Here is a 25,707-nt window from a genome sequence, read left to right as displayed (position 1 = left end):
CCTCTTTTGCAAATAAAAGGAGGGCTTTTTAATATCTCGTGTACTTATCATTTACACATTCATCAGGGTATTTTGGAGAGTGCTGCTAGTGCTGGTTTGAAAGCTTTATTGTTTAATCTAAAAGCTTAGTTTCAGCTCCTCTTCCTCAGAAAATTGGTATGACGATAATGCTGCATTGCTGGTGTAGACCTCTAAAGTGCCATCAACCGCGAAGCATCAGTGTAGCTGCCACCATGTAGCTTCAAACTTCCATTTAACGCATTAATATAACTGAGAAATACATTTTATAAAATGCTTGTGTTGGGTGATAAAATCAGGACTTTAGCTATGATTTTACATGACTCTTAATGCCCATGCAGTCATCTGATAACAAAAACAGCAGTGTGTATAGACCTGTATGTGGAGTAGGAGCGAGGCAGATAGATGTAACGTTATCCCCTTTATCTGTTTACACTAAACACACACTGGTTTCTCATTTGTTGAGGAGATGTTACTGTTGGGACTGAACCATAATTCACTGCATCATCACTTTTTGGGATACTGGGATACAATTTGGACCTGCACTGGGAAGGGTGGGTTAATGCTTGAACTGATGCTAGTACCTGGAATTCAATGCTAGTACCCTTGAGTATTTATTTTATTAGCATTTTGCTTATTTTGGCCTAAGCAGATAAGTTCAGACCTCCCGCCCCCAGCCACCTCCTCCAGCTTTATCAGAGGGAATACCAAGGTGTTTCCCAGCCAGCTCAGAGATGTAATCTGACAACCTGAAGAAGAAGATGCCAATGTCTCACTAGCTGCATCATGTTCATTCATGGAGTCACTTTTCAGGCTATGAAACGCAGTACACTCTTCACCTTTTGGTTAGATTTTGTTTGATTCAGTGTCTGATGTGCTGTCAAGACCAGCTTTGCAGTTTGTGTTACAAATTTTGCAGACGGCATTGTGTAACCTCGCGCAAGATTACTTTGGGGTTGCCGCAGCAACGATGGCAGTTTGTTTGTTCGTCAGCACGTTGCAGGAGTGACATCACTAAAAGCTGTTTTTTTTACGGTTTATTAAATGCATGACATTTGTGAGGTTAATGAATAAATGAGAAAATAACGGTGATTCTTTTTAAATAATCAAGCAGCGTTATTTGATATTTTTCTCCTACATGTGGAGATTAGTACAGCTGCCTGCTGTGACCAAGAAAAAAAACGCACGCTGTGAGATAAGTCAGAGTCAAAACAGTTTCAGGCAAGACAGCCAAACAATGAGCTAGAACAGACGTTCCCAAAGTGTGGGGCCCGCCCCCTAGGGGGGGCGCAGAGCCATTGCAGGGGGGGCGCGGCATGAAAAGGGAAAAAAAACAAAAAAAACCAACAACGCTTGGACACTGCTAGCACGGGCGCCCACACAAACGCAAAGCAGGAGATGAAGCATAGCTGAATATGTTTCCAAACCAACTTCATTCTAAGCCAAAGACTAGAAAATATGGTGAAGCACATCTGCCCTTTGGTTTCACCTGCACAAGTGCCGAGGTAGGTCTCCCTGCAGGATTGGTTTTCCCTTCGTCGGGAGCAGCGCTGGGCTGTTTAAATCACGGACAAACAGTATCCCACATTCTTGATTTGTAGTTCACAAACACTTGTTGTAATGACTAACTACTCCTGACATTTTGGAAATGTTAGCTCTTTATACAGTAAAATTACAGTGGGATACAAATAATATCAGGCTGATCCTGCCACAATTTGTTCCCCCGGTTCAAATCACGGACAAACAGCATCCAACAGTTGTTTATGTTTTTGAACCCATTTTGCAGAGGGATTTTTTGAAAAATGTATTGATAGCAATGTTAAATATTATTACACAGAAAAAAAAAAAAACCAACTACATGTAAAATAATTACACCGTGACGCCTCTGCCTTTGGAGGACGTGTTCTTGAGTGCGTGCGCGCGCGCGCGAGGGGGGGGGGGGGGCGCGAACATTTTTCTTGTAAAACAAGGGGGGCCCAGCAAAAAAAGTTTGGGAACCACTGAGCTAGAAGAAGATATAAAGCTCTGAGAAGAGTGGGCGAAATTCGCAGTGGGTTCACAAAATCTGCAGGGGGGCGACGCCACATTTTACACACTGTCGTTTGAGCCATTATTGTTTTTATAAAAATATTTTTCATATCTCCTCTATGAAAGTCTTCAAAATCATACAAGCTGGCTCCGTGACAGGAGACTGTCAGCGCAACACTGCTTCGTTTCTTGCAGGTACTACTTGGTGTTGCGTGAAGAATTCTTTAATGGAAAAGACTTTTAAGGCCTTCGATTTCTTCACAGACTGAGTGTTAAATTGGCGGTTTGAGCCTCGTTTAAGACAACAGGAACACCTTTTTTATTGCAGTTTACGTGGCAGAAAACAACAACAATGCGTCGCCTCGTCTTCTCCAGTGCAGAGTTCCTGACTCTGAAGTGTCATTTGTCTTGGGCGGTAAACACCGCCAGCATATGCATCAGGATACAGAAAGCACTCCCTCGCTGAAGACTGCAGCAGTTGTTGTTTGGTAAACTGGGCGGACCAGCCGAGGCAGGAAATGCGTCCGTTCGGATTCTTGTTTAAGGAAAGAAAGGAGCTTTATTGGAGTGTGAGTGTGAGTTGAGCTGTATTATCTTTTGATTCCTCAGAATGAATGAAAAGATCTGACATCCTGTTTTTCAGCAGCTCAGACAGTCATCCTTCTTTCGACCTCAGGGCAAATTCTGCAAATTTTTTGAGACTCATCCATCCTTTTGATGACCCGGAAAATGCGAGACAGATGCACCGTGCAGCATGGGCTCAATGCAGAGGGCTTCAGGCCCAAAGAGGCTGACCGCTGAAAGCGAGCAATTGAGCAAAAAGAAAGTGGCGGGAATGTGTGACACTGACTCGTTTTAACTTTGTGAAACCCACAAAGTGGCATTGTGTCTGTGTTTGAGACGCCAGCTGGGACCAGACTTAAAGGGAGTGGCTTTGATTTTAATAATTTATGGTGGTCTCATGCTCCAGTGACAATATCACATTTACCACTCCTCCTCCCCATTTACCCAGATCTTAGTCCTTTATCAACATTACGGCTGCAAACAACAGCGTTTTATAGTTATCACACTTGATGTTTTTTTGTTTTCTTTTAAACCTTGGCGTTAGCTTTCGTTTTTATGTTCCTCTTTCTTTACACAGCAGTTTTTGCTGGTAGCCATTTGTTGTGCTTGCGATTAGTGATAGTATGAGTGGCTGATCCTCGCTTTTCCCTCATAGCACAAAGAAACTGTAGAGGAAGAAAAACAATATACACTGTTCAATTTAAAAAACCCAGAAAAACATGAACATTAGAAAAATATGTTTTCTTTTTAATGAGAGACGGTGTAACAATATTGTGGTGAAATAATGAACATGTGACTGAAATGCATCACTTTAACTGTTTAGGAATTTGAGGCATTTTTATGCACAGGGCATCATTTTCAGGGACTCAGAAGTAGTCAGACTAATAACTGATAAGCAGCATCATGGCCACAGAAGACCAGACCCCTCGTTCTGTTAATTCACGACAAATTAAGTCGATCAGGTGCTGAAATTGCAACAGGAGCGCTAAAGGGATGTCAATATATGTGAAGGTGGCCATCAGGAGACTGAGGAGCCCAAATAATCGAATTATTTAGAAGGAATCAAAGAAGACAAAGTGGATGATCACAGAATTATTATTTAAATTTCTAAGAAAAAAAAACCTTCACAATATTTAATGTGTTGTCAAGAACACCTGAGAGAATAGGTGTATCATTTTTAAGGTCCACAATCAGTCGATCTCTCACTGACGTGTTAAAAACATCCTTCTAGTTAAATTTTTTGTCCACTTGCTTCTGAGTCTCTGAAAATGAGGCGCTATGTATAAAAACGTCTGTAATTCCTAATGCAGGTGATGCAGTTCTTTCTTGAATTACAGCACAAAGTCTGCAATTAGCATTTTGATGGTTTATACACAGCACAGTCAAAGTCGGAAGCAAAATTGCAAGAGTTGTGTCATTGCCCAAATACTTTCACTGTTCTGTGCAGCACTGTGGCTGCACAGCTGTTCATGAGCCGGTTGTCACGAGAGTCTTTGCATGTACGAGGGAAAAATGTCAGCTAATTTAACACTAATTGTTTTTCTTTCCCCTCACAGTTTCAGGAGCTCCAGTTTGACAGGGAGATGCTGCTGACCTCTAACCGGAGTTTGGCCGAGGAGAGTCTCGCTCGGCGACCTCGCCTTAATAACGGCAAGCTCCAACTGGCGGAGAAATACCGGGAACTGTCCAACCTGGCAACCACATGCTGGGAAAAACAGAGTCAGCTTGGTAAGTTTGCCCCCACCGCCGAGGAGACAAAGACTTGGAGGGGGGAGGCCAGTTTTGGGGTTTTCCTTTTATTTTTGCGTGGATGGGGTGCCAGCGCAGAATCACTGTCAAGACATAAGTCAAGACGAGTGTGGTTGTGATGACAGGGTCACTGGTCCAAAACCGGGTGGGTAAATATGGGCTTTCTAAGTGAGAGTGCAGCACTGAATTTTTCATTTTTCTGATGATAGCCTCAGAGATTTCAAAAGGTTCAACCAAAAGAAAAAAATTCCTCAAATCCAAAGGAAAGGTTTCATCCCAACCACTTAAGGTTGAAACTAATTACACACGATAACCCACAGCGGCTCCTCGTTGTCTCTTCCCCATGTGATTGCACTAAGAAACACACACTCGCTGTTGCACACTTTGAGACACAGAAAGCAAAACTAAATGTAAATCACGTTTGACTCGATGCGACACCCTCGCTGGTTCAGAGGATGAGATGATGGAAGTTTCACGTCAAGAGTGCAGCAACGCTTCAGAGTGTCAGCGAGACGAGCCTTCAACCGCCTCGGCGTGACTGGAGTTCGGTCATGGGAACGAAATGGAGCATATCAAATGCCAGCAGGAAGCTTGCAGCAGTTGTCAAGGAATTTGTGGGGTGAAAGGGGCCTTGTCTTTGTTTAGGGAAGTCATGCTTTTGACGGCGCGGCAGCAGCAGAGGATGTCCCCTAAGCCATGCTCCTAAATTTTTAAGCCTCGTGAACGAGTTTAGACATTCCTCCAAGAGCAGTTGATAAAATAAATCCTGCTGCATGAGTTTCCATAGGTAACGGCGGCTGCTGCTTATTTGTAAACCTAATGTGCGAGTTTGTATGGATCAGGTCTAGTGCGTGGTTTCTGACACAGCTGCCGGCCAGCGGTGGAAGTTGGAACTTGGGTGGAATTTTAAACTTCCTGTCAATGTGTTCACGTTATTACACAGATGCTATCCCACCTCCCCTGCAAAGCAGGATGGGCGGGGGTCCGTACTTCCTCTCCAAAACATCTGATTCTCATTTGGTGCTGGAGGAGTGGGGGGGGGAGAGATGAATGAGGCGAATAATCGTAGCGGAGACAAACGTCGGAGTGGATCAAGGCAGACAGCTGTATTGTTTAATACATCCTGCAGTTTGGTGTAGGGAACGCTGGCCTGGGTGAGCTGTAGTTGTAGTTCCCGGGTGGAGCTGAGGCCTTGAGTGTTTCTGCTTCGGTTTCTCACAAATATTATTGGCATTGTTTTCCACTGCTGCCTTCTCCTGTTACACTAGAAACCAAGAGCTCTGACGTCCATGGGATGGAAACCCACTAAAAACATGAACATATTGTGGCTTGTTCAGAAATATTTGTTGAAGATGTTCTTTTATGACAACCATCGGGTTTCTAGAGAAAAGGAGGAACAACACTAATGAGCTGGGGGAAATAAATGAAGGGAAACTTGAGATCGGTGGAATGTGACACAAAAGAGGACTATGTTGCCAAAAGAGACTCCAAAGCTGGGATTAATGTTCGCAGATCACGCCAACTTAACTGCCTAACCAGACCAGTAAGATTTACTAGTTGGACCTCTTTAAACGGCAATATTTGTAAACATAAAAGTTACCTGTGTGTGACAGGTGTGGAGGTGAAAACTAATCCCTGGACCAGTCTCCAGTTGCACTGAAAACACAAATGAGCCCAAATAGAAACTAGTGTTGGTGTGACTTTGCACAAACTATGTAGTGTTTAACTAGTAAACAGTGACAAGGTACACAGCACTGATGGGATACTTATAGAGATAGAGCCATGCTCACACTCAATCAACAGCCCTGTTTCAAATTTAAAAGTAGTCACCATGAAAGAGAGAAAAAGAGGGAAATTACTGACGGCTACTAGAGACCACTACTCTACATCATCCATTGGTTACTGAGGTCCCATTGTGCAGCCTCAAGCTGTTACCGTGTTAACATCATAGATCAAGTGTGCAGAGGGTCAGTTTACCACCGCCTTTTGTAGCCGGAGGAGTTGCCCCCTGCTGGTCAGTAGAAGTAATACAGCTTTAACCCCTTCATTTAACAAACAATTCAAGCCAAAGGAAACCACAAGGCTTGGTTAGGTTAACACATTTCCATTTCTGTTATAGAATTTCCTTTTGCGTTTACCAATATAGGTTAAAATGACATATTAATCAGTATACGTGAACCTAACCTTAAACAGGTCACTGGGAAACTGGCAGATATTTAGAGGCTGAGCCACTCATGTGTTAGACTCACTTTTCAGACTGAGAACCTCTGACCTTGAGGCCCAACAATAAGACATTAATGCATTATTTAACAAGTACTGAGCACTCTGTGTCTGGACCGCAACCACGTTCGAACTCCGCCTTAGTTTTGATTTCTGCTACTCGATTTCTGTTACTGTATCTGTGCACAGACAGGCAGGCGTGTAACTAGAGACTATCTTCTGATGAGATCGCTGCAGCTGTGGCGCCACTGACTTCTCTGACCTCATATTTAGATGCCGCATAAAGAAACTTTAAAGGGACACTTAGATGCATTCAATATACGTAAGAGTTGGCGACTGCCACCCTCTGCAACCCAGGTAAGCAGCAAAGAATGGATGGATGTATTAAAATATGATGTGAAATATAAATAATGTGGATCATGGGCGTAAACACAGACCCCTTGGCTGCCTCCTCCTTCCATAACCATTTTCACACTGAACCTTTATTTTTCCCCAAACTAAAAAGCCACCAAATTATTAAAAAACACATTTGTGGCCAGTTTTTTCTGAGCGTGTTTTCCATGATGAATTTCTGGTGGCTCAGGAGATGGAGGGAGTTGTCAGCTACTCTAAAGGTCAGTGCTTCAGTCGCTCACACCTCCATATGAACACCTGAGCCGAAAAGGTCTGTTTGCTATTTACAGATAATTAAAATGACAGCAGGTTCAATCGGTCACGATATGTGGAAGCCGCGGTAACTGTAAGTTGTTTTTAGTTGGAAGTTGGTCCACAGTTACAGGCGCATGCGTGAAAAGAAGTGGTATCTTTGCTATATTTTAGTTTGAAAAGGATTCCTATTACCAAAGCAGAGGAAGACCAGCTGAGGCAGGTAACCGTACTGAACAGCATTTCAAACTTTGGATTTCTCAGTCAAGTCACATTGAAATCAAGCTCAAGCATCAGCTGATAGCATTTCCAATTTCCTGGATTATCAATTGCATCTGAGGGGAACAAATCTCTGAAACTGTCGATCGGCTGTGTTATCAATTCTCTTTGTTTGGGGTTGGGGAATAGGCTTCTTGGGCTGAATCTCATAATACTTGAAATTATTTTTTTACATTTTACAGTCTGGATGCTGCCAGTTTCATGTCACAAAAGCAAGTGAAACATTTGCTCCATTAACTGCATCGTTCTTTCAGCATCCTCATAGTCTTTCGTTAATGAGAAAATAATTACTGCAAGGAAACACTACCTGGTAGTGATGTTCCCTTCGGCCTGCCTTTGTTTTCTCGGTTTTTCAAATGAGGCATTAAAAGCTTTGCTTGGGTATCACAGCAGGGAAAGATTGAATTATGGGTACAATAACGTGGACGTTCGACAAGAGCTATATTTGTCCTTATTGCTCCATACTGCTCTGCATTGAAACACAAGAACAATGCTGTTTTCTTCTTCTGTGTGGGTCGTCGTCTTTTGAGGAGGTTGATGTTTGCCCGAGGCACATTAGCTCCAGTCTTATAGAGTGGTATCATGTATGTAGCCATCGAGTGCATATTTAATTAACCTTTCAGTGGTTTTTCCCTGGGTTGACAGCTTTGTGGTGGGCCTCAGCTAGGGAGTTGGGGGTGGGGTATCTTTTGCCTATCAGCTGCTCTTTTTTTCAAATTCAAAGCTGAGCAAGAGTCACCCCCCCCCCCCCCCCCCCATTGATTTATGTGGTTTAACCCATATATGGAAGACTTTATTGCTCTTAGAGCAGTAGTTCTCCTTTTTTATAGATGCCTAAAGAATTCAGAACCAATGATTTTTAAATTTAAATGGTCTAAGTTGAAATTCACATTAAATACAGGTTGTTGCAATTGCCAAACGCCACCAAACTCTTGTTTCACCTTATAGTTTTCACCCGGTTGGCCTCAACTGACCTGCAGTGGCTCAACAGTTTGCTGGTGGGGTCCATGGTACATTTTGAGAAACACTCTCTCCTACAGTAACGCAACGGGCTATCTTTATTTAAAATAACCTTGTCTTTATGTCGGTTGTCTCTGCTTCCTGCTTGCATCTAATGACTAGAAGCACAGAGTGAAACAGACATGCGGTGAAATCGAGAGCACAGGAGAGACTCTTGTATTGCGGTGAAGTTAAACTAGTACACAAAGAGTATAAACAGTACACATGTAATATGTTATCTTGACTTCTGTGATAAAGACAGAAAGACCGTGATAATTTTTTTTTTTAATTTAAAAGGGACAGTGCAGTTAAACATAGTTCAGGTGCAAGACATGAGACTGATGTACCGCACGGTTCATAACTACTGCTAATTTTCAACAATTGTCCCTTGTTGGGCTTACAATCTAAATAAATACATATTACAATAAAACATACATTTTCATAAAACCAAATTACATCCTAAATACAATTACACTTGATAGACAATAATTTAAAATAAAATTAAAATCATCAGATAAAATGACTACAACTTTGGTTTCCCTTTAACCACACTTTAACCTTCAATTTAAAGGATCTAATGTCTGTGATCATTTTGATATCGGTTGGAAGTGACAAACCGAGAGCAGAGGAGAGAAACTGTAAACGAGGACAAAACACATTAGAGACGCAACCCTGAAATGAAACTAGTGCACATGTTTAAAAAAACAAACAAAAGTAATGCACAGTCTTCACATGAGAAATGTGGTGAAAGCAAGAGCAGAGGAGAGAAACCAACTATAAAGACTGTACTAGTTTCATTTCAGGACCGTAGAAGCAAAGTGTATATAAAAAACATAAATCTAACATTTTTGGTGTCTCTATGGAGGGACAGTCTGTCAGTAGTTGGTGGGAACATTTGTGTGTATATTTCTTTATTTTTCAGTGATTTCTGCTGCCAACATTAGTATAAATGGTTAGAAGCTGCTTTTGTCCCTTTCTGGAATCAAGGGCCCATTATTTTAATGATTACTGATTGGTTTCACAGTAGATCTGCCACCTTAATTACCGCAAACTGGAAATATGTTGCGTAAGGTGCCAAATCTTGACTTGTAGCAATAGTAAATGAGGAGCACATGAGCACACAATGGTCCTCTGGAAAGCGATGGATGATCTCATAGTTCTTGCCTGTTGCAACTGGGAACCATTTTACCCACTGCTATGGCTATAAACTATGTAGACTTCATATGAGGGTTGATTTTGAAGAGATATCAAAACTTTTGCCATAGCTGAAAACATGAAAATGAGGCATGGCAGCTTTGTAACGCCATTTGTCAGTGCTGCGAGCGGAACGGTTGCTGGCACCAGTTTAATCAAACCGTTGTAGGTAGTCGAATCGTTGCGGATCGTTTGATGCCATTGAATGTTTTCAGCTGTTTGAATTCTGTGGTTTACTAACAGCGACCTGACTGCACCTTTTTTCTTTTATATCGACGTGCCGATCGCTTTTTTTTTTACTTTTTTTTTTTAATTTTACAGAGTAATAAGAATGAAAGTGCAGATTAATTTCCCGTCATAAAGCAATTTATAAAAGCAGTGGCTTCTCAATAAATTCTCTTTACACCCACATGTTTAGGACAATCAGAGGTCAGCATTAGACGGGACTGTACTTGCTGTGTCTTGTTTCATACTTGTAGCTGGGTGTGGTCATTAAAATGGGATTATTGGCTTTCTTGTTGCTATCATAGCAGATCTAAATGAATGGGAACTGTGAGACGGGGCTTTTATGTTCCCTTCCTTTGTGGACCCAGCTGACTGAGACTATCCAGCACCTCTGCTGCTGGAGAACAAAGTGCCTAACCAAGCTTTTTGTTCGGGACTTTCCATACTCTGATTTAAATAAAAAGGATTACACCCTCTGACTGAAAGTCAACAAGTCACTTGTGGGTTTGAATGATTTAAAAGAGCTGAACGTTTCTTCGGGTTTCTCTGCGTGTGGATTTAGACATTTATGAGGCGCTTGGCATTCTGATATCATTCACTTTTTGACTGTGTTAGTTGGCTCAGTGTCTGTTGCATATTTTAGAGATTCAGAGTGAGTGAAGTGGTGTCAGAGGACATGCAGAGCAAAGTGAAGATGCTGAGCGTGTTGCACTCAACTTGGGTGCATGTTTCTACCTCAACTTTCAGCTCGAGGGCTGCATGTGCGAGTATTTAATCCAGGCTATCGGTGTGACCGTTTTTGGCTACTTCACCACTTGCCCTGTACTGACTGGGTGGTGTTCAAACACTTTCTTTAGCAGCTCAGATATAACTTAATGTGCATATTGATTTTCACAGGGGCAGCACTCTGAGCAGAGATATGCAGACCTCCCTTTTCCAATGCACAAAGCAAACAGCAAACACAATGAAGGAATCTAACTGTCAACAAAAGACAAGTGGGAGCAAATCACAGGTACAGACGACCACAGTTGGAGAACAAATGAGGGCGGAGCAGACGGTCACAAAGGAGGGAAAAGTTAGATTAGACATAAGAGAAAACTAACCTTCAAAGTAGAGCAGGAAATGACGAGAGAACAAATGCCACTAATTTCAAAACAGAAATCATCTCAAACACCCAGGACGCCAGAAATATGAGCTAAAACCCGTCACCAGGCACCCACCCATGGACCTCGGTATCCTGTCCCAGGATCTGGCCCCTAGATTATTTGTTCATAGGGGTTTGTTTTTCTTTTTTCTTCAAACGTGTTCAGTCTGGCCTCTTATCCAAGACACTTTGCTTTGGGCCACTAAGGCTTCTGGGAAAATTCAGCACCACCACATTGTGTCAACCACAGTGAGCTGGTGATTTTTGGAGGGGACGTGAAAAACTAAACGTATGTCTCGATGTATAATGGTGACACTAGTGGGGACAAATCAAAGCAAACATCATCTTGTCTTTACTAAAATTAGAAACTAGTGACCAAGCCCACGAATGCTCATAAGGAAGGATACTGAGGTCATGAATCATGAAAGCTGATGGGTCAGTTTCTCATAGAGGTCTATATGATTGGACCTTTTTGCCGGTGGGGTTTTTGTTGGCACAGATTGGACCTTTTGTGGGGTGACTAGGCACATAAGCACAGTGACTCTGCATACAGTAGGAGTCAGAGTTGGCTCATCTGACAGACATTTTGGGCCTATTTAACAAAAGTAATTTAAAAACCTGTTTTGTCCTTGCAGGCCATCAAATGCAGTTTTAGATTGTCTGTCTGCAGGTGGATCTGATTCCTGCTGGGTTTGTATTTATTTTAAAAAATGGCATCTGTATCATTGTAACAAAAGAGCAAGTGCACAGCAGCAGGAGTGTTCGAAATGGGCAAAATCCTTGAAATAGATTGAATATGAAGCTGCAAGCGGAGGTCTTCAACTTGTCGGGCTCCAGCATTAGAGAGCGGTCTTAAAGCCAAGTTTAATCCCATGAGCTGTGCTGACCGTGGAGGCTGGAGAAACATCGTTAACCCTCAAAAACTCAAAGAGCAGAGAGTGAGGGGGCAGGAAAAAGATGTGATCGAAGGGCCACACCATAGCAGAGGATGGAAAATCATCTTTACACTTCAAATCTGGTTTCTTTTGCTTTCAGCAAAGTGCTAGTTTCTGTTTTGAGCATTTTTAGAAGAAGCTGTGAAGCTGTTATCACACTTGTGTAGCAGTTTGTTGCATTAGAGAGGACAAACACAAGGCTGATGTGCTGCAGGGGGTCTAATTCACTGCTGCTGACTTGCTAGTTAATTTTCAATCCTCTGATACATGCAAGTCCTGCAAGGGCCCCATCTGCAATACCGTGACCTATTTGTGTGTGATCGGCGACAGATCACTTCCCCGACATCTTGAGCTGCATTTCTTAACTTCATTCCTTGTGTCAGTGCAGCAAATTTAGCAACCTTCGAGGGGAAAAAGATTGCATTAGCTCTTGTGGAGCGTTGGCTTCCACATGTTTGTGTTTCCAGCTGCTGCTCCATTAGTCGTACTCATTGATATTCCACAGCCTTCGACCCGAGAGGACATTATCAGCAGGACAGGCGTGCAGTGTGCGGACGTGTCGTGCTTAAAGGCATAAATAGACTCTGTAATAAAAGCCATTTCTGTTGGTCATATAGAGTAAATCGGTTCACTCTGGATGTGCATTCCCAGTTCACCGATCGGCCGAGCTAACGTATTGCTTTTCGGCATGCACACCAAAGCTATGAACAAATTTATTTATTTATTTTTAGCATGGTTCACTGGGTTTTATTCGTTTATTTCTGGGGATAAAAGCAAAGAAATAAAGGTTAAATAGAAATCATCAAAAGAGAATAAACACTGTAAAGATACAAATGGAATCTGGCACAGCAAATAAGAAAACTGCATAAATAGGATGATAATAATATTCATTTAATATCAATAGCAGTTGCATATATACACGCAAATACATGGAAATTAAATTCAGCCCTGACAGTCTCACAGAAGTCTCTGTGATGGAGTTGCTTTAAAATCGATCTGAGAACAATCCCTCAAATATGAATCCAGCACTTTTCAACTATTCAATGTGTTTAAATCATCATTAACCATACCAAATATGTGATTGATTGATTGGCAAAATCACGTATAATCACTTTTGATTCTTCAAAAATGGATTTACAGGGCTTAGAATCAAAGATTGCGTTTATGGCATGAATTTAAAATAAAGATCAATCTGCGTAAAGATCAGTCTGATCTTTCAGTTGAGTCTTTTTAAGCTAAAGCTTATATCTCTGCAGTGATGTGGTGGAGCAGGACTGACGCTGTGGGCCAGTTATTCTGGAAGCCATTGAGCAGACTGACTTAAAGTGTAGGTAAAGCAGCTTGTTTCAGATGGTGACATAGCTGCACTGGTGCTTATTATAAATCAAATTAGGATTATTTTGTACTGTGAACCATACTAAGCTACTCTGGTAGACGCCCAAGATTAAAAATATGAAGCTGAAAAGGTCAGAATCACGATCCTTCGGCTGCACACACACCTCCAGGTCCACTCCCGCCCCCCACACACACCTCTACATGTGTCTGATGGGTAGGTTAGAGGAGCAGGTGGGCTTTTTGACTCACTGCTCTTTCAGAGCCCACGGGTCTTTTGCGCTTTGCCCTGGTGCACTTCCTCAACCAAAATAGAAGCTGCTAATCACACCCACAATACCAGAGCGCAGGACCTACCACAGATCACTGTGCTTGTGCAGCAAGAGAAGGGACTTTCTGACTTTTGGTTGCCGCGATGCGTTATATCATACTCGTGATGATAACGATGCACACTTTCGGTGTCTCCTTGAAGGCATCCTTTTGTGTCACACTCTGTTGTAGACAGAAAGAATGTCAGAGAGAAGTGTGAAGTCTAGGTTAAATGTCTGATTGTCTCTTTCAGAGAGTGAAAACAAGTTTCCAGGTGAGGAGAGATAAAACTGATCTCTCATTTTCATGTGCAGCGTTAAGCATGTTTCTGCCTGCCGATCACAGCGGCGACCTGCACTGCAGCAGTGCTTTTTGTGACTGCACACTTGTCTGCAGAGAATTGACTTCACAAACTATACACACGCCCAGCCCGTGGACTTCGAAGATGTATAGCTGCTCTTAAGATCTGTTAATCTGTTTAATTCTGTTAATCTGAACGTTTTCAGTTGGAGAAATGTTTCATCACTCATCTGTGTGACCTTCTCAGTCTCAGCTGAGCGCGACCTTATAGATGGCACAGCTGCAGAACGACCGAAACTAGCACCACCGACTAACCATGTGCGATGAGGCAGTTTCACGATCGGTAATATGGAAACTGTCAAGACTATTGATCAGTGGCTGTGAGTGCTATTCACAGAGGTTTGGGCAATGGCGGTTGAATGGTTACTACCTTGACTGCCTACTCAAACCAGCGTTTCTGTCCAGGATGTGCACACAGTGACTGTAAAGAGCCTGTGGGTGTAAATTGAGTCCTGGCCTGATGCTTAGCCAGTCGTTGTTATAATTCACAGTAGTCCTACTTACACTCAACAGCGTACACTGTATTGCTCTGTTTGCACCGAGGGACCCGATCCCAGGGGTGGTAGCTTGTGTTGGGGTTTGAAAGACACAGAGACACAGTATCTCAGCTGTTCTCATACTGACACATAAAGGATCGTCACTGGTTTTTGCCTGGGCAGCAGTCATCCTTCTTCTCTCCTGATTCGCCTCGGACGTTCGTTAAAAGTGTCCTTCTAGCAGGTTAGGTCTGCAGCATAAGATAACACAGTGAAAAATTAACCACCTTCATTATACTGAAGGTTGAACTTGAAGTTAGCTTACTAATCCTCTAATCCTACTGATTTCAGCTTCTTCCTCCACTTTACGGGGAAGATTTAACTCTGTTTAATGTACCTCATTGCTCGGCGGTGCCTCAGCGGGGTCTGTTAACATGTTGACATCAGCTGTTTGCTGAGAGCTTGTTTCTTTGCCTTCACGGTAACTGTCACATCGATCAGTGTTCCCGCAGCACCAGGCCGATAACAACACGATGCTGGTTTTGACTGCACATCATCTCAGATCAGTGTAGAGGATTTTAATGCTGACTGCGAACCTGCCCCGACTCCGTGGGCGTCCGTGTAGTCGGAGCTTTAAGGGGCATCGGTGCCTGACGAGTCGAGTCGAGTCGATCTGGGTAATTTGTTTTGGCTGTTGAACTGCAGACCACTCCAGACCGAATATAAATAAATAAAACGGTGATTTTTGAAACGTGTGCAGACGGAGCCATGACACTGTGTGGAGATGAAAAATGATGCTGAAAACAGAAGATTCAGTTAAATGTTACCTTCATGCGACCAGGAGTCATTTATATCTTTGACCATTAATTCATCAAACCACCTCTCCTACAACTTCCCATAGTTTATTTTACAGGATTTGGCCCATTGATAACAGGATAAACTTTTTTAGGCTTTCATTTCATTGATATTTTCAATTTTCTTTTTTTTTTGTTTCTGCACAACATATTTTAAATATCATGTTTGTTTAGGTTTAGTAATTTTGAAATGGACCATTTGCCATCAGAAGACATGGCTCTGTTACTAGGGATGGGTATTGATAAGATTTTCACGATTCCGATTCCATTTTCGATTCTGTTTAACGATTCGATTCTTTATCGATTCTCTTATCGATTTTTTTTTTTTTTAAAAAGGAGAACACTAAGGTCAATTAGCTTAGAACTTTGCTTTATATCTTCTCTTTGAACAAGATACAAATTTAGGAGTAACATGGCCTTACAAACCCAACAGTGAGATCTTAACAGATCCAACCTACGGCTCTTCAATGGGGTGTCACAGGGTCCCCAGGAAAAAAAATTGTGAATATAAAATAATAAAATAAATATTCTTCTGTAGCAATTACACAAGAATATCCAATAATGTCCCTGCCTACAATTAAACACATTCACTTACCGAAAATCGGGGGCATCTGCTGTGGCAAATGGGTGCAAGCCTTTGACCACAAACTTAGTCACTGCTCAGTGACATTCGTCTATCCTGGCCTGAAAGGAGACGCTACCGGTAGACTGCAGTGAGAACTGCCAGCATCTGAGCCAGACTCTGTCTGTCTCTCTCATCATGGTCACCTAAATGCACAGTAATGGCAGGTTTTGTAATAAGGCAGATCGCGCTAACATAATATGCACTGTTAGTTGATTATTTACCTGCCGTATTAACGGGAGAGGACGTGCAAACGTTACCGCTGCTGCTGGGTTGAGATTCACGAGTCCGGAGCGGAATTAAAAACACGACATTCATTTAAGGTTATCGCGCGTTTCTCAACAAGAACCGGTTTTCGATACCCATCCCTATCTGTTACACAGTCTTGTTCAGCTTTCAAATTAAATCCAAATCACATCAGTTAAAATTGCCCGTTAACATTTTTTCCAGATTCAAAACTTACTATAAAAATGCTTTTTTTTTCTCCCCTTGTCTGGCCGGCAGTTTAAAATTCCAACCGTCTAACTTGCTTAACGGAAAAAGAACAAATTATAAAAATTAGAACTGGAATCAGATATTTTTAGGCATTTTAATTAATGACTGATTGCGTCCTCAGTTAGCGATTAACCCTCAAGCAACAGTCCTTATTTTAAAGGCTCTTGTTTGTATTTATCTTGCCCACACATATTCAGAAATTATTTCATGTAATGATCGTAGTTTTCAATCATTTTTATGCATAATGGCGTTAACGAGACAAATTCCAACATCAGCTTTGCTGTTTTTGTTCACTTGGGCCACGAAGTGTCTGCCTCAAGGCCTCTGCAGCCGTAAAGCTGCCGACTTTAGCTCTGTTAGCCTCGGTTCACTGCAGAATATCGCAATGGACATGGAGACATGGAAAATTAAAGGCTAATGTTATAAATGACCCCACAAAACTTCTGTTATCCTTGCCATGCCAGTTCCTGTTAGAGACGAAGTCGTGATAAATTTTGAACATCTTTGAAAAAGGTGATCTTTTTGGGGGGCAAAATAAAAATCGTAATCATAACTCAGCATTGGCAAAAATGAATTTTCTTCAGCTTTAATTACCAACTAGTTTTATCCTTAGTGAAAAGTGTGCTTATTCCTTTTTGTCTATAAGTAGACTGAGATTTCAGTCGCCTCTCCGATACAGTGGAAGTGAAGGAAGTTTAATCCTGACACCACAGAAAATGACCCCAAGGAAAAAATTAAAAATTTTAAATTCTATCTCCTTAATAAATGAAACCAAAACTGCCTTGAATGTGTATTTCTTCATTTGAAGAAGAGGGGAAGTGTGATCTTTGTGAACTGACCCTTTAACAGCAAAACGCCAAAGCGAGGTCATGCCGGTCCGTCCATCTGTCCATCTGTGAGCCCAGCCCTCTGTTCACTCGCCTGTTTCCAGAGGAGGATTTAAAATGTTTTGGTGACCTGCTGAACTGTGTTTACGGTTCAACTAGAGACTCTGCTAAGTAAGAAATGTTTAGTTTAAAGGTTTATCTCACTTTCTGCTGTGTTTAGTCTAATTAGGAAGCAAAACTTGATTTGCATAACATTAAATTCCAGATGGAGCACAGTGTGCTGCACAAAGTGTGAACTACCACCGAGCATGCAGGAAAAAATAAAAGAAGTGAACCTTTTCAAAGCCTGAACGTTAAAATAATGGCCGGAAATTATAATTTTAAAAAAAAATTGTGCTTATTACACCTTCAGACATATTAAAAAATTTAATGAAATTCAATTTGCAAATATTGGCTGAAGTATAAAAGGTAAAGGCAGCTTCACGTTTCCAGTGACAGTTTCAGTAGAGCACAGTTGCAGTGTTGAGGTAAAGAAATCAAAACACAAAGTGATAAAAACGAGGGTTGGGTTTTTAAATTGATCAAAGGCACCGCGAATAACTTCAAGGAGATCATTTAAAGTCTTTTGAGTCTTTTACTTCCTGCTTTTGTCTGCTCCCTCCTTTGATTGTCTGCCTCGCCCTCATAACTCACCTGCGTTTGAGTATTTCCACCTCCGCTTCCTTCCTGTGGATCAGCCATTCGCGTTTCAGGCTTCTTGTGCCAAAACAAACAAGATGGCTTGTTTCAGACAGGATGAACTGAAGTCCATGAATAAGACAGACGAGGATTATTTTGAACTCTGAAACATGATCTAGTAGAATCCAAGAATTCAAATATGGAGCTGGAAATGAGAGAAGTAGAAGTAGACAGAGGATTAAGAGTTACTATAGCAGAGCAGTCACAGCAAATACACACTGATGTATTCACATGGTTACATACAGCATCTGTACTGAGGTGAACCCATGCCAGGCGATGCAAATGGATACAAATTTGCAATCTCCATTTGCTACATGTCGGGTCTTAAAAGCCCATCAGCTTGGATTTTCCCATAGATTGTCCTGACAGCACGGTTAAGGACAGTCTTGCTGTTTATAGGCAGCTGGGTGCGAATGATTCAACTCCACTTTTTTATAGAAACAGTAAAAAAGAGTTAGGGCCTGGAGAAACAGAGTGACATCGTGGGAGTTCTTGGTAACTTCTCAAAAAATGTTACGGTAACCTGAATTCAGCCTTCAGTTATACTCCTCTAAATGCTCATCACGTGGTGTTATGAGTGAAGAGTAGAAGCTAAAACGACGACATTTTTGAGTTAAACATACTGCTCCTTTCTTTTTAGCTTTGGGAAGAAGATTTTCACCTCTGCGCTTCCCTCTATTAACCAGCCTGACCTCTAGGGCTCTTACATGTTAAATTGCTTTCAGGTTTGGGAGTGGGAGTAGGAGTAAAATGATTTTCACTTTCAGCCTGAACTCCTAAACGTCCCTTTCAGCAGTTTGATTTATCTCAGATGAAGCAGCATCCACAGATGACACTGAAATTCCTGCAAAGTGGCGTTTCATAATTGAGCTGTGCACTGACAGAGGTATGATTCGTATCTCTGCCTTATCGCCATTTTAGCTGGAAGAAATTTGGAGACATCTACTAACAGATGGCATGATGTCGATTTCGGAGGGACTTAATTTTACTGGAAATTGTTTGCGGCATCACACAAGATGAATAGTAGATAGACGGATTCTGTTTGCTTTTAGTGTGAAGCGTCCACAGGAGGACAAAAAAAGGGACGCTTGGGAAACAGTCACAGTGCGACTGCTTCGGTGCCTCATTGTCTCACATCAGCTCCCAGGCACGACGTGCGACTCCATCGCCGATACCATTCACTCGTTAGTACAGCTGACAGCAGCCTCCAGGTCCACTCCCGCCCCCCTCATCAGCTCCTGAATGTAGGCCACATACAGCTGCTCTAAGAGCATTTGTTTGCTTGGCTGTCACCTCTCATTGCACCCCCAGCGTGGGGTCAGCAGCAGGGCAATGCCTGCTTTTCACTACACCTGAGCGGATGTTTGCGAGCACTAGAACGTAGCGTGGCGTGATAGATTATTAATGCGGAAGTGACGGTGGTATCCGTCTGTTAAGCGATGGAGTAAAGACCCCGTTTTCAGGTCCAAGTGTCTCCGGTGATGTTCAAACAGTTTAAGACTCAAGCGTACTTCATGAGTAGGACATCTTCAGCCTAGAAAGAAAATAGTCGCTCTCGGGCCGACTAGGTTTAGAATCTGGATCTTTTCACTGTGAATAATCCAAAAACATGCTGAAAAACAGTTGCTGACTAACCTCATTGTCGATGGGCTCAGACGTCCTCTTGGCCTGAAGTTTCCGGCGTCGTCTTCCTGCCATATGATGGCATCTCTCTGTGCCCATTTGGACCATTTCTAACCACCAGAAGTGCCTCGCCATGTGTTTGCTTTTGGGAACTCAGGGAGTGTTTAGACCCGGAATCAGCTAATAGTGGCAGCTTAGCTCTGATGAAGCTTTTCATTTCAGAATCCCAGTAACGATGATTATCGCATTTAAAGATTGCGTGACTGTGCTGACATTCAGTAAGAGCAAGCGAGGGGGAAGCGACGGCCTTGAACTCATTGTCTACTCCCCACCCCATACTACTAGATGGGCGGTAGGATTTTCCCGCGGGGCTCGGAGTTATTACTGTGACCTTTATTTGCCCCTTGGTTTCGACTGAACCCGGTCTGACTTGTGTGGTGGGGGATTAGCGTGGCTGTCATATCGTCTCTCGGAGGGACAGGACGCTTTGCAGTCAGCTGGGTCAGTTTGTGTTCGCAGTGACGACCGACTGTGATCCCCAGGAGGTGAACACATGCTGCAAGAGAGCGGCACTACATGATTATTTATGTTTGCATGCTTCACCCGTTTGTGATGATGGCCGGCAGTTGGGTGTACCACTAGGGATACTTTCTCTTTTTTTAATTACATAATCAAATTATATTAAATCAAAACTCAAATGGAAACCTCTAATTTGAGAGTTTTTAGACATTTTTGTGTTTATTACTAAAGGCATCTTCAAATAAAACGAGGAGTTTGTCTGTGGGATGCGATCTGAACCTCATTTTGTTTTCATTTGGGCAAATTGGCACCATTAGAAGTGTGGCAGATTAGCTGTTTGCAGTCCTTGTTTACACTAGGCTCATAGACATGCAGACGGCTTTGATGCCAAAGAGAAATGATTATTCTGAGGCAAGTGTTACAGTTATGAGCCTCTCGTTTTTTTTCTTTGATTTCCGGGAGATTTAAGGAGTTTTATTCACAATCGGCTTCAAAGATAATGACATCCTCTGGCAAGTGAGAGTCGCGCCAAATCTAAAAATAAGTGTATCAGTTCTGTGTGTTGAGTTTTGACTGCGAGGAGTGTCGTTTTATGCAGATTTTGGCAGCTACACTCCCAAATTCCTGAATTACCTCCGTCTGTGTCACAACCCCTGCTGTTCAGAGGCAGGGGGAAATCATTTGGCACAAACTACAATCAGTAACCAGTAGCTGGTTTTAAAGCGTCTGCATGCACATTTCCTTTTAACCTCTGAGTAACTTTAGCTCATAAGTGTCCATCACAGAAGGAAAATGTGAACTTTGCCAGCCAAAAGTTGGAAACTGGAGGAAATAAGAAGATTTTATGGACAACACTGTGCACAATATGTTGTAGTTTTTGGAAGCGCGAGGCAAACAAACCACAACTGTGCAGCCCTTCAATAATACAAGAGACATTAAAAGAGAGAGACGGGGCACCGAGAGATTTATGAGTAGGTTTTTTGTTAACCAAGAAAAAAGACTTGAATGTTTTACAAGAGTGTCCTGGTCAACAAGGACAGTAGTACAGTCATAAATATTATAAATTAGTAGGATGTATGTCCACATTCAAATCTATACACCACTTAAGTACAGGCAATAAAAATGAAATACAGCAACTATCAAATTTATGACCTTCAGTGTTGCCTAGTAAGTTATTCATTTTTAATCATGGTTTTTATTCCAGAAACAAAGGTGATAACATTCATGCAAAACATTAAAAGCCTGGAGTAACTACATCCAAGTCACTTAAAATCACCTGAAATTCATTGAGATCAGTTCCTTCAGTTTTATTTCATTCTGCAGCTGTTTTTCCAGATTTAGTGTCAACCTTTGGGACAGAGAGAAGAAATGAGTGTAGGAGTCTTTGGGGGAGTTCAGCAAAGCAATAGATGCTGCTTTATGAACTCCAAACTGAGAAACGTTTAAGGTGATTGTGATGATGTACTGATTCTCTGGTTTCCTGTTTGTAATGTGGATATGCATGGCATTTGTTCAAGTCATAAACAGCGCTGTAAAGCTGCAATTTTATTTTATTTTTTATTTTATTTTTCAATGGCCGCCAAGGAACCAGTCATCTGGATGGAAAAAGACTGCTGTCAGTGGGGAAAGCTTTCTTCACGAGTTTCTTAGTCTTTAATCAGAAAGGAAGAATCCTGGGGGCGTGCTGGTTGGCAAGTAGCTTGTTGGTCACAAGATGTTTGGCCATTAGTTGGGTAGCCGCCTCTGAGAGCCTCTCAGAGCCGCCTCTGACTTGATGTGAGGTGAAAGCACCAATGGAAATGCAGAAAAAGCGCCGCAGGACTTCACTGAGTGACTGACATCCATCTTTTATTCTGTCAGTGGTTCAGGATGGATATCATCTTAACAAGCAGAACAGAATAAGAACAGAATCATCATTTATCCTGGTTGTTAAACTTTATAACTTTGTTATTTGTTTTTTATGTGCACAAAAAAAAATGGTAATGCCAACCAAATGTAACAGTTGTACATTTGGTCTTGAATATATGCAGACTACTGGCTCCAGTATAACCACCATGCTGGTCTTTGGAAGTCAACGGTGACGTCATCACAGCTGTGTACCATTTATACCAGCACTTAGGGCATGGATTATGAATTATGGAGTTTTCAAACTGTTGCAATGTTTCCCGCTGTATAATCTTTAAATATAAATATCAGAGCTTCTGTGCTGATAGATTAATTTAATATGGCAGCAAAAACTGAACCAACCGTACCTTTTGTATATTCAGCGGCAGCAGCACAATGTGTCACGGCGAGTGAGATGAGCTGCATGGAAGAAATAAAGGAGGATCCAAACGCAGGCACTTGTAAAGGTGTGAGGGCGGTTTATTAAACACAAAGCAAAAATGAGCAAACAGCAAATGGAACAGAAGGCTATCTAAACTGAAAACAACTAAACTAGTGAACACAAACCAGGACATGAACATGAAGGAGGATGAGCAGCGGAGAATGATGACGGACAGCAGGGAGAACACAAAGAAGGAGCAGCGACTATAATGACAGAAGACACGACTTAAATACACTCAGAGAAACACAGGTAGATTACACACAGGTGGGAGTAATTAACAAGACGAGACAAGGGAGGTAATCTGAACACACTCACATGAGACGCAGACCTTCACAATAAAACAGGAAACAAGAAATCACTACACAAAGACGCAGACTCGACACCGAGAGACAGACAGAATATAACACATGGAACCTGAACTAAACTAAACGGGAGACACAACCGAAGAACAAATCCTTAAACGTGAATAAACAGAAACATAGAATTCAAATAATAACCAGCAAATCACAAAGGTAACAAAACGATCATTCAAGAATAAACCAAAATATAATAAACACAGAATGCTGGGTCGAACCGACCCAGAACCGTGACAGTATGTGCCAGGTTACAAAAATCCAAGCGGTCGACAAACCCCCAGAACAATACCAAACTGATGGCTAGTGCCAGCAGAGGTGACCCTAACCCGTACAGAAGAACAGCGAGCATAATGAATCTTTCCCTTGAGGAGCAACTTGTCTCTCTTTGCTCTCTGTCCGAAAAAAGGAAGCAGACGTCATCCTTCCACCCACCAGTCTGGTGTTCGTGATAGTTTCACTCGCATGACTGTTGCGCAGTGCTGCTGTGTCATCAAAGCACTGTCCTCTTTCATTTTTAAGGTTGTAAACATGGTAGTCTTTTCCCATCTCTGCCTTTCAAACGCGTGCACGACGTGAGCGTGGCACCACTGTGGTTCATTAGACACTCGGCTTCACCTTGAAGTCCATATTAGTGATTTAAGCCTACATCCTGTCCGATCATCTGACGTTGTCATTGTTGAGATTTTTCCAGATGTCAAACCATTAAATTAGAGCGTTATTATTAGATTTTTAACATTAAAGGGGTGTTGAGCATTCATCAGCGTCTGACAGTTTGCTGACACGTTAAAATGTCGAAACATAATCTTGTCAGCCATCACGTCGCCGCTTACTCGCTTAGATGCGATGCTGATGTGAGCCAGTTTAAATTGTTTGATGGCATTTGCATTTATTTGTGATGCAGTTCTTACGATTCTGTGAGCTGCTGTCTTCATCTTTTTATTTAAGAGTTTCCTGCATTTGTTTTTATCATATTGACAGAGACTTAAATCATTTATGTACTTGTCAATATGATAGAAATGCAGGTATTTTTGCCCATCTGCGAGCTCATTGTGATGTTAACTAAGAAAATGCAGATGAGAAAATGAGAGAAGGGCAAGAATGAGCCCCCGGATCAGCCTGACCTCGTGGTCAAACCAAACTGCAACCGGTTTCCCAAAATAGCTCAAAGTAGAATATTTACAGCCGCTGTTTTCCCTTTTTACTAGCCAGAAAACGCCCACCCCATCACCAGCGTCTCCTCGTCAGCACATACCCTAAAGGCTCTTTGTGATTTGGAAAAATAATTTTCTCTACTGCGGTTTCTTGGTTTCTGGATCTTTTTTTTTCTTCTTTTCCAGCTCCCTTTAAAGTAATCTTCATGCATCCGTGTTGTTTCTCTTTGTCGTTGCAGAGGCTCATGTGCAGAAGCACAGCCTGCAGACGGCGCAGAACCTCCTGCAAGAAGAGGTGGCACGTGCAGAGGAGCATTCAGAGGTAAAAACACACAGACGCGCTAAAGCTGTGAAAACTGAGCTGGTTTCTCTTGTTCTTGCAGAGAATCAAACAGTCTTTCATCACGTTGGCAGCACTCTTGCGGCTGCTTCTCAAAAGCCTTTAGTCTAGCTGACAGCCCACCCTCTTCTGTACAGTCTGATCTCGAAAGCCACGAGGCATGCTGTACATACAGTGAGCTCTACCCACTTCACCAAAGCAGCCTCAGCAGCGATGCCCCCACGTACACGTGTTTAGTCAGCACTGCATTCAAACTGCTGCCTCTCTGTTAATTGCCATTTTTCTGCAATAACTACCAAGTGTCCTTGCACCATTGAATTCTGAAGACAGGGCTCAAATCCATTTAGCTGCAGGCAGAAAGAAGGGAAAAAGCACCATATCCTAGATGAGAAAAGACAGAATTTAGCTCAACATAGATCAGTGTGAAGATTAATGTGAGGCTTCAGAAAGCGATTAAGGAAAGACAGAAAATGTTTTCATCTTTCCAGACCTTTCTCCTGACCCTCTTGTTTATCCTAACCTGACTGTCATTGAAAACACTGACTAGAATATGCAGTCCATGCCACTGCAGAACAGGCGTTGTCTTGATCCCTTTCTGGAGATTTGCAGAGACTTTTTTTAAGTTAAGGATTAAGAAAACAGAGCAGACATGTCTGCAGGAGACGTACAGGTCTGTCTCACCTCAGTCCATCACAAATATACACCTAAACCTATCATGTATGGTCACTGGCCACTTTATTGGGTACACCTTTAGCATCTTTTCCAATCACCTCAATGTCCACCCTTGTTGTGTTGTTTGTGTCGCGTAAAAATGACATCACAGGACTTTTGGGCCACCCACATCGAGGTGGCACTAAATTCTAATAGAAAACATCCAAAACTCAAACACTTCAAAAGAAGCATGTGATAGTAACGTGTTGTCTTCAGAATTGCCTTAATTTAGATTCAACAAGGTGCTGGTAACATTTCTCAGATTTTGGTCCACATGGACACGATAGCATCGTACAGATTTGTCAGCTGCACATCCATGATGTGAATCTCTTGTTCCCCTACATCCCAGAGGTGCTCTATTGCAGCAGTCCCCAACCTTTTTTGCGCCACGGACTGGTTTATGCCCGATAATATTTTCACGGACCGGCCTTTAAGGTGTCGCGGATAAATACAACAAAATAAAATTAGTACCGGTACCGAAAAAAAGATTTATTCATAACCCAGGAAAACCAGGTTAACGATAAAAACGATAACAAAATAACGCTGAAAACCGATAAAAACCCTGAAAACCATACATTTCACACTTGAGCCTCAACTCTCGCGGCCCGGTACCAAACGACTCACGTACCGGTCCGAGGCCCGGGGGTTGGGGACCGCTGCTCTATTGG

At 42.2% G+C, this 25,707-nt stretch overlaps 1 protein-coding gene across 2 annotated transcripts in view; it reads left to right on the top strand.

Moving 5' to 3' along the window:
* The window catches only part of vps37d (VPS37D subunit of ESCRT-I), a 48,792-nt gene that overhangs the window by 6,812 nt on the left and 16,273 nt on the right, over nucleotides 1-25,707 (top strand). For both annotated transcript variants that reach the window (XM_085175887.1, XM_085175886.1), the window contains exons 2-3: nucleotides 4,167-4,338; nucleotides 24,228-24,310. In XM_085175887.1, coding sequence (XP_085032013.1) covers nucleotides 4,167-4,338; nucleotides 24,228-24,310 — 255 coding nt within the window. The remainder of the gene's footprint in view (nucleotides 1-4,166; nucleotides 4,339-24,227; nucleotides 24,311-25,707) is intronic.

This window comes from Neolamprologus multifasciatus, chromosome 10, assembly GCF_963576455.1.
Source record: "Neolamprologus multifasciatus chromosome 10, fNeoMul1.2, whole genome shotgun sequence".
Lineage (NCBI taxonomy): Eukaryota > Metazoa > Chordata > Actinopteri > Cichliformes > Cichlidae > Neolamprologus > Neolamprologus multifasciatus.
The sequence above is the reverse complement of the archived record's forward strand: the minus strand, read 5'-3'. Positions and strand labels throughout refer to the sequence as shown.